Source organism: Morone saxatilis, unplaced genomic scaffold (genome assembly GCF_004916995.1).
Source record: "Morone saxatilis isolate NCDOM2014 unplaced genomic scaffold, NCSU_SB_2.0 Contig2, whole genome shotgun sequence".
In the NCBI taxonomy this organism is placed as follows: domain Eukaryota; kingdom Metazoa; phylum Chordata; class Actinopteri; family Moronidae; genus Morone; species Morone saxatilis.
In genome coordinates, this window is record NW_023339762.1 from 11,406,521 (window position 1) to 11,416,744 (window position 10,224).

The 10,224-nt window shown below is 41.4% G+C and overlaps 1 protein-coding gene across 1 annotated transcript in view; it reads right to left on the bottom strand.

The window, feature by feature from the left end:
- Positions 1 to 7,414, bottom strand: part of nuak1b (NUAK family, SNF1-like kinase, 1b) — a 19,971-nt gene extending 12,557 nt beyond the window's left edge. Inside the window, exons 1-2 of the mRNA XM_035665473.1 lie at positions 6,070 to 7,414; positions 312 to 432 (exon numbers count right to left, since the gene is read on the bottom strand). Of these exons, the coding sequence (XP_035521366.1) occupies positions 312 to 432; positions 6,070 to 6,372 (424 nt within the window). The 5' untranslated portion in view covers positions 6,373 to 7,414. The remainder of the gene's footprint in view (positions 1 to 311; positions 433 to 6,069) is intronic.
- Positions 7,415 to 10,224: the final 2,810 nt, after the last annotated feature.

Sequence of the window (10,224 nt, forward strand, 5' to 3'; positions counted from 1 at the left end):
ACACACACACATTCAGAGAGATCCAGATGCACACCGTCAAAGCCATCCAGACTTTTACTGGCCCATACAGCCAGACAGTACAGAGAAGATGAATAACATCCCAGAGCTGTAGTCCAGGTCTTATTATGACATCTGCATGTCATAATATGACAATCCTGCAGCTTGGCCACAAGTTCTAAATGAGCTGAGGGAGGGGTTGATTTTGGACGTGTGTGTTTTTGTTTATGTATGTTCAAGTCAAACAGTGTGTATTTGTCATGGCAATTTGTCACGTGTGTGTGTGTATTTTCCGACACATAGAAGAACCTCACCTTCATATATAGAAATGATGTGTGGGTGGCGGAGGGATGACATGATCTCAATCTCTCGGCGGATGTGAACCATGTCCTGCTCATCCTTGATCTTCTCCTTCCGAATTGACTTGATGGCCACCTGGAAACAGAGGACAGGGCGCTTTAATCAGATGAACTATAGCAACATAAAAAAGATTCCAAAGCAGATACCTTGGGTGCATCATGTGCAAGAGTTTAAGACACATTTTCCCCTTGGTTTCACTTAGTTGATTGCAAAGATTTGTTGATTTGATTTGGAAAGGGAAATGTAAAATAAGATTAAAGGACAACACATTTACGTCTCACTCTTTATCTTATCAGTGAACTTTAAAATGTACATGGCTCTTGAAGAGTACACCATGTGATGTCTGTCTGTCTCAGTAAAAACATGTGAGCCAACTCAGTATGTATTGCTACATATCTTTCCCTTATAAACTCTGTGTACTTCATCAACCTCATTTACATCCCCTCAGTGTTCCTATAGAGCCTCTATAACAACCGTTGACCTCATCACCAAGCCTTGCTGACATGACAGCCAGATAAGTCAAACGAGGAGGAGGTGTCATCTTTGTCTTAAACTGTGTAATTTACTCTGCCTCTTTTCTGTATGAAGCAAAATGAAGGTGCTGGCTTTGAGGAAAACAACCTGACACGTGGTGTCATAATGGAGGCTTGCTTTGTACTCTTTCAGGGCCTGGGCGTACATTTAACCAAGCATTAGTCAGTGCTTGGGCTGGGTCTCTGATCTGAGCCCCAACCCGTCTCTAACAGAGAGATCAGAAGTCAGATGCACATGGTGAAACATAGGGTTTCCATAGCAACCGTCTATCTGGAGGCAGCTGTTGTTAGAAAACAAGTCTACTGCCACGCTACTGCACAGTGGTGCTATCATGCTTCTGATGACAAAGCTGCGGTTTAGCAGGTATGATGTTTATCATATTCATCATCTTAGTTTAGCATGTTAGCATGCTAACATTTGCTAATAAGCACTCAACAGAAAGTGCAGCTGAGGCTGAAGGGAATGCCATTAGTTTTGTAGGTATTTGGTCATAAAACCATGTGTTAAATTTGGTCCTGATGATGGCACCAGAGGAAAAGTCAAGGGACCACAAAAGTTATTACAATTCATCCAATGGGAGTAATGAATGTCTGTACTACATTTCATGGTAATCCATTCAATAGTTCTCTCAAAACCACAAATGTGAACCTCATGGTAGTGCTAGGGATCACCAAAGGCAGTAGGCTTCATCCTCAGAGAATGTCTGTACAAGATTTTATGGAAATCCATCTAAGAGTTGTTGAGATATTTCAGTCTGCATCAAAGTAATGGACCAAATGAATGACCAGCATTGCCATCCATGGGGCCAATGAAGACCACAAGTGTTATGAAAAATAGGCGAGCAATGTGTTAAGTGTTCATGATTTCTGGAGGGAGGCAGGGAGGTCAGAGTGCTCCTCCATAAATCATATGTCAGCATTACTCTCACAGCTGTGTTTCCTTCCCTGTCAAATAGTCCTTGAGAAGACATTATATCACTACCCGGTCTCTTATTTTTAGTCATTCTTATTAACAACAGCCAGTGGCCTACTTTCGAAATAGCCTGAAAGGCATGCCTGCTGGGAGTTTTATGGAGGAATCAGGAGAACGCACAGGGGCTAAGGAAGTGATTCAGTCTACTTGCCTTGCCAATGGGCCTGCTACAGGACGTTCAACAGTCAACAACTACACTTGATTTGACAATTTTTCACTGTCATGGCAATGCCACCAGGGTATGAGTCAGCCACAACTGGATGCAGTCAAACCTCTAGCCTTGCACTCCTTAAATGAGAGGTTAGCAGCCTCCTCCAAATAAACCAATCGAGAGAACACAGTCTAGCACATGTCACTATAATTGTAGCCTAAACATTCTGGATTGAATCCTGGGGTTTGCTTTGATCAGGCCTGTATAGAGTCTGTTCGCTCTGAATTCTGTTAGTTTAAACTTTTGTCCTCTCCTAGCTCCTCGGTAGTATTCTGAGGAGCCCAGCTTTATTCCATGCAGCAGAAACCACAGGCAGTAGCGAGTGCCAAGCTAATTACCGTGTACATCAATAAAAATAACCCCAAACCGGAATAGTTCCTATCCAGAGCATGGCTTGATTACATAGAATTTAAAGAAATGATACCATAATAAACAAGATGGGTCCACATGCTGTGTTCATGATTGGTAAAAGTTGTTGTTTTCCTTTACCTCATCAGATTCATCAACATTTTATCACTGATCCCTAAAATGTGAGTAACATTTTTGACTTTGCCGCAGAATGTGAGTCTGGATTTAATGTAGGAAATAATTCAGGAATTCATTAATTTAAGCTGAGAAACTAAGAAATGACCTACAAAAGTTACATGCAAAGTCAAGTCAACTTTCTCTCTGTGCAACTGCTGCCTAAAACCAAAGTGGTCATTTCTCCTAACAGGGTAGTAATCAATCTTTAACAGCCATGATTTTAATTCCACACTGTATGCTAACTCATTGAATGAGCCAGCTCTCCCACATGGGGCTTGAGACAAAGCCAGGTATCTCTTGTGTATCTCCTCATGTTCCCCTGCCCTGACCCCGATGTGGATCATTAAACAGGACTGCAGATCAGCCACTTGCCAGCTGGCCTGGCTGGCTGACACAGCTACGCTTGTCCTTAAGTGGATCCCTATTACTGTCACTCACAGTAAACAGGCGCTGTACTGCTGCTCACGTTGGCCCCTGCCAGGTATGGGGCCCGCCTCATTTGCCCCTAACCCCCCACCCACCCACCCCACCCTCCTTGTTCGCAACAGAGCTTGTTTGAAGTGAAAGTCCATGTTTTGCTTCACTGGAGCCTGACATCTTCCTGCGCTTTCTCAGGCCATTAAAATAGATGAAGTATTCATCACAAGCTCAACCTTCCCTGCGTTTTCTAAAGATTATGATAATCTGTTGTGTTGAATGTGTGTGTCTGACTCAGACTTGTGAAAGAGAGAGAGAGTGAGTGGGAGGAAGAGGCCCGTCACTTTTCCAGAGAGCTACATTCTCAAACACAGCCAGGAATCATAATACCTCATCAACGGCACCACATATAGCAGAGGAATGTCAGTGTTTTCCACTCTCACGTACCTCTCCAGTGAATCCATTGTTGGGGAATGATGTAATCTGGTGCTTTAAGCTCATATTAATATGACTTTCTAACCCCTTTAACTGAGGCTGTCCCTCTCTTGTTACGGTGGTGGGCTTCCCTGTGTCTGTGTGCTAACTGCCTACCCCCTCCTGTCTGTGATGGATCCCCCATACAGGATATTAACCTTCCCCTCAAATCTCATTTCCTGCTGTGGATGGCCTTTCATGTGTCAATGCCCATTTTAGGCCCTGCTGTCACCACAACCTTTTCATTATAGTCATCTAGATGGCATACACTACATTAAGACACACACAGTCTCTTTCTATCTTTCTCACAGTACACAAACATGAAACACATCTTCTAGACTCTAGAATATAGAGGTATGCACAAACACGAGCCTGTGCATGTGTCATATATCCCCACTATGATCTCTATGATCAACTGCACTCCATATAATGTTGGTTTTCCACTGAGCTGCCAAGCAGTACAACATGGCTTTGCAGATTAAAGAAGACAGTCACTCAGTTCCACTTTCGCTGACATGCTGAATGTGCCCACATCTAATCAATCTTCCTCAAGTGCCTTCACTTTCATGCGTACACACGGTTGCACACAAAACCTTTTCAGTCTCTCTCCTGACTTTGCTCTCTCTGATCTTCTCATTTAGTTCGTAGAACGAAACAAGAAAAGAGACAGGGAGTCAAGATGATTGCACAACAGTCTCACCATGCTGCTGTATCTGCCATACCGACACAAGGGAGTACCTTCGAGTCAGAGGTCAAGTAAACTTTAGCAACGCAGTGCCAGACACACGTGGCCCGTGAGGTGGCCGGCAGTCATGCATCTGTTTTCTGCTGGTACTCCATGTGCAGAGGCGTTGATTCTCAAAGGACTTCCCTAAGATATACAAACTCCCACGTTAAAAGCACAGTGGTGCACGGAAGTCCTATACTTTACTGACATGCTATTTTAAGTCTGAATGCTATGCTCAAGACTTTTACTTAAGACAGGCGATTACAGGAGAAAGGAAGGCACTGGGCCACTGAGTTTTGACCTACAAAGAACTTTTTACATACTGACAGGTGTTTCTTTTAATTTGCCCATCCCATTTACTTTGGCATGGGGCAGCTGTGGCTCAGGAGGAAGAGTGGGACGTCCACTAATCGGAAGGTTCGCTGCATGTTGAAGTGTCCTTGAGTAAGATACTGAACCCCAAATTGTTTATGAATGAGTGAATGTAGTGTTAAAGTGCTTTGAGTGGTCCAAAGACTAGAAAGGTGCTATACAAGTACAGTCCATTTATCATTTAGGATAAATAACAGAACCACCTTTCTGTGTAATGCAATACAGTTAAGCAAACAGCACCACAAACTATGTCCTCCAAAATGCTCATACAGCTGAATCAACATCTCTCTAAAACTTAACATGATAAGGCAGGATTTATTGCAGGACTGCTGTATTAGATTGCATTAGTTTGAGCTGGATGTATTCATGTACATTCTTGAAGATTTTGGTTAGAAGATGCAATTTTAAACATCAGTACAAGCAGGACATGCTTTAAAGCATGCATTTAGAGATGTAAACAAATGAAAACCACGTGTGATTGGCTTTCAAATACTGTTACATTATACATTCCAGAATGAAAAAGTCTTCTATAAATTATCCAAAGCCATTAATGTGAGCCAATTAGAGCTATCTTAGGGAAACAGTATCTCAATCTCAAATAAGATATTTTGACCCTTCCTGTCAATTTTCTGTACTTACATTGTGCAATTCTACAACGCTAGTGAAAGTAAAACACGTTAGAGCTGCTGCCATGGCAATAATGAAAAGGAAAACATACTGAAGAAAGGACAAGGAGCCAAGTGGGACAGGCCAAAAGAGAGTAAGCCCTACCAGTGTGTATGGTCTCCCTATCAGGCATGCATTTGCCAGGAGCTATTGGGGGGACATTGTTGACCTATACTAAGTTCCCCCTGGCATTCTCAGTGCATGGAAAGTTCCCCATGTCCTGCCAAAGTGGGCTCAGGGGTCAAATTTTGCCACACATGAAAATGTTTGGAGAGATGTGCTGGTCTGCAAGGACAAAACAGCAGATGGTGGGTTTAATATGACAAAGACAACCAATAACTTTTTTTTTTATAAGGAAACTGAAAGTGGTGGACTGACCTATAAGCACACAAACTAACACCCACACAGTGAACTATGAAAACAAAACCAAAAGGATGTCTACAACACAAAGAAATGTGAGTGGGCCCGTATCTCTGGGGGACTGTTAGTTGCTTTCAGTGATGCTTACTGGGATCACTGAAGTCACATCAGTCAGTCAGTAGCCGGATTTGCACTACAGCATCCGGTCGTGAGGCCCCGCATAGGACAAGGCGTGTGCGGCTGCAACCCCCTGGTCCCAGGGGCCCTTTAGGCATTGGGGGAATTCCCAGGGGTATTACACGCACAAGCCTCTGAGGGCAAAAAAAGCAGCTTTTCTTTAAGGACCGGTGATGTTTGTAGTGGTTACTTAAGGGCGCTACAAAAACATGCACGTATAAGAAGCGTCGTGAAACAGATGTTTGCAGCTGCTTAGAGCGTCTGTTCAGTGCCTCACCTCTCTGCCGGAGTGCCGCTCAATGGCCTTCTTGACTTTGCCATAGGTGCCTCTTCCCAGCGTCTCCAGCAGCTCGTAGCGGTGTTTCAGGTTATGCTTGTGGTGGTGTTTCTTCACGCCCGAGTTTCTCCGTCCATCACCGCTCGCCAGGCAGGTCTCTTCGGGGGAGTTGCCGGCAAGTAGAGGTGGAGATGGAGGTGGAGGGGACAGGTCACCCCCCGCCGGTTTGCCCGCAGAGGTTTGGCCTTTCTGGGCCTCGAGACGGGTTGCCCCGCGGTGGGGCGATAAATAAGCGGTTTCCATCTCACTAGGGATGTGTTCAAACAACCTTCCCAATGTTGAATATTTCAAACTACCTACCTAAAACTAATTGATAATATAATACTTATAGGTCTAATAATAGTAATAATAAATAAATAAATTACAGGGAATAACGCGTAGCCTACTAGTCATTATTATTACATGTGGAAACTAACATTTCCAGATTGTCTTGGTTGATCAATTGGCTTTGATCAGAGTGGACAAAGATTTCTCCTCCTACCTATTCATGTTTATTATCGCTATATAATCAATCTACTACGGATTAAGCACAAATAGTCTAAAAGGACATTATCGGTCTATAATTACCTGATACATAGTCCTATATCACGGGATACAATTTAATTCTAGTGCCAATTTTGTAATAAAATATGCATTCAAATGTCGACAGCAGGCAGCATCCCGACAATACACTTTCGATTTAAAGATGATATGTTGGCTATAATATACGTGCAAGCTCTATCCCAATAATAGAAAAAAAAAAAAAAAAAGAAAAAAAATGACTAAAATAAATTGAGATCCCCTCACTCCTCAATTGACAGGCATGATCTAGCTGGGGTTAATTCTGGCTCGTTCACATTATCTATCGTCCTAAAGGCTGCCAACATCACCGACTCACATCTAAAAGGCGAGAAAGCTGCGACGAAACCGGCGTTTTGGATGAAGATGACCCTCATTTTGTCCACGGCCCAGGTACGGCTCCTCATTCATCTGGAGCCCGTTCTATTGTGCGACTGCATGCTCCGTGCAGTGGTCGACGCTGGTAGAGGTGCGCTGTGATCGGACACTATCTCAAGCTGAGACGTTTTGGATATTGCCATGGTCGTTTTGCTGCTCCCCTTCTTCTTCTTCTTTTTCTTCTTCTTCTTCTTCTTCTTCTTCGCGTGCCCTTCTTCTTGTTTCTCCCCTTTCTCTCTCTATCCTCAACGTGAGAGGCTGTGAATAAGGACTGCGAGAGGATCCGAGACGGGAGGCGGAGTTTACGCAGACCTCCTCCTTTCCCTGTCTTTTCTCTTCCCTTCTCTCTCTTTGTGCTCTCTTCCCTTCTCTTATCTCTGATATGATGACTGCCGCTGAATACAGGGGCGTAGCTGGGAGTCATGTGCACAGGAGGTGATACCCCCCCCTCCATCCCCCCTTTTTGCTGTCTTATCCCCACCGTCTTTGTCCATAATGTCTAACCACAGATCAATTATACCCCTTCATCCCTGATTATCATCTTCCACCCAGGTGGACCCTACCTCAAAATTGTACTTTAAGTGTGTATTTTCCATGTTCGGCCCCTTAAAAAGCAGGTTCTATTTATTTATTTGATAACTTCAGTGGCCAGTTACAGATTAATAATACAAAATATATTGAACAAATAAAATAGGATGTATTATAATACTGTAGGTTGAGGTAAAATAAGTGGGAATTCACAAGCTAGCAGTATATAGTTAATGCATCAATAATCATAATCCAATATTATAATATACACTATTCTGAAATGGGCCATTCATTTTGTACTTTTACTTAGATAGATCTAGTGTGTAATATTGAGGAGGATCGGTTGGCAGAAATATTCAAAGGTTTTCATTCATTATAATGAGTATGGTCTACACCTGCACTATTTAAAAAATGTCCTGAGATAACTTGTTATGATTTGGCACTTTTAGTGTGTAATCACCTGGAAATAAGAATCTTTTCCATTAGCTAGCCCACAGTGGACAAACCAAACACTGGCTCTAAGTAGGGCCTTTTGCGTTTATTGCAAGTTTTGCAACCACCGATACGGTTTCTCACTTAGAAGGAAAACAGTATTGAGTTGATTGCAGTTTGCAATCTCACCACTAGATGCCACTAAATCTTACACACTGGTCCTTAAGTAAAACATTTGAATGCAAGATCTTTACTTGTAACAGAGTATTGGTACTTTGATTTAAAGTTTGAATGATGTATTTGTAGAGTTTGACACTAGAAGGTGGTTTCCATTTTCATCTGCTGAAAGTGGAAAGTTTCTGTTTGCTCACTGAAAATCAGATGTTAAGGGGCGGGGCCTACAGGCATGATTTGAATGAAATCTGTATATTCATAGGTTCTGAAATTTTTAAGAAGGCAGAAAGCCTTTTTAGGGATTTTAATGTGGAAATATATACTTGTTTACAGATGTCTGGAGGGGATCTTTAAGTAAAAGGTCTTTAAGTACTTCCTCCAAAACTGCCTCCACCATGGCTTTTATGTTTTCATACACATACACTTCCTTAAAGGAATAGTTTGACATTTTGTAAAATATGTTTTCTCAATTTCTTTGATGCTACCACTCTCATTTATGCCCAGTTAATATTAAGCTACAGCCATCAGCTAGTTAGCTTAGCATAAAGACTGTAAACAGCCAGCGTGGCTCTGTCCAGCGTTAGCAGAATCCACTAAACACATCTCTAACCTAACAGCTAATTAATGAACACATTAGTATGCTTAATTCATACAGAAACCCAAGTGTAAAGATGCCATGTGGATTTAAAGGGGTTATGTGCTGCACTGTTTATTGGCCTAAACTCTTGTTGTCACTGTGTACACTCCAAGAAAGAGTGTATTTTCCAAAATGTTGAATAATTCCTTAAATTCATTGCAGGTGCTGCATAGAGGTACGTAGAAGAAAAACACTAATACACACATAATAACAAGCAGTGTGCTTGTTCCTATGTAGACCAGATTGCCAATGGTTCCACCAAAGACTGCATGCTACTGTGAATTTACTGCAGTATTAGCCAGTAATTTACTGTGAAAATACAGTAATATATTTTACAGTGTGTACATATAGACAATTCTTGATAAAATGCTACACCATCATCTTCTGATTAGACAGTATTCACGGTGGGAAAAAGCTTCCCAAGCCTCAAAGGATTTTCTTTTCTTTTACATATATCCCATTATTGTTTGTCTCTGTGTTTTCTTAAGTTCAGATCTGGATCAAGATGCAGATGCTATAATTGTGCAATCTTGATCAGAGAGTACATACCTCCATGTGAGCGCTTTAGTTGAGAATAAAGGATTCAATTATGATAGGGCAAACTGGATTGTTATCAGTACAGTTATAACATACTGATCTTAAAAAAAATCTGCTTCCTTTCTCAAACAGCTGCTGTATTATAGTCTAAAGAATGTTTGTCTGCAGCTTTGCCAAAATCAAAGCACTGTGAAACAGTATAAAATATGTATATAAGTATAGACTATTATAGACATTTTAGGTATGTAATGTTATACAGTACAATGTTGTGTATTCATTCCAATATGATGAATAACAGATGCCAAAAAATACTGGCTCTGTTTGCCATTGCAGTGTTCCTACACCTCCCCTGTGTTTTATATACATTCATCATGCCAAATGAATTCCTATTTGCATCTGGTTTCCATAATGAAAGAGTATGGAGACGGATCTCAGAAGGGATAACCTGATTAATCCCATTTTCTTCACGTGGGCTGTACTATACACTACAGACCGTTGTAAACACACATTTTGTTTGTTACCTGTATGATGTGTGTTTGACGGATCGTTAACCCAAAAAAATAAAAAAACGGATTAATTTTCTCTCCATATTTCTACGAGGATGTTGTGTAGCTGTGGTGTTTATTTCAACTTACACTAACCTCTTTGTACTTTATGGCATTTTATATTTTAAGATGTTGTAAGATTTCAATATCCTGTAATAATGCAGAACTAATATAATTATTGGGGGAAAACAAGAATATATGTTGAATAAACAAAGTAAACTGTAGAGACGTTTCTCTAATGACAACATGTTTGGCAATGGAAACATTTTGAATAGATGTCATCAAAGTGAAAATATTATTTATTAG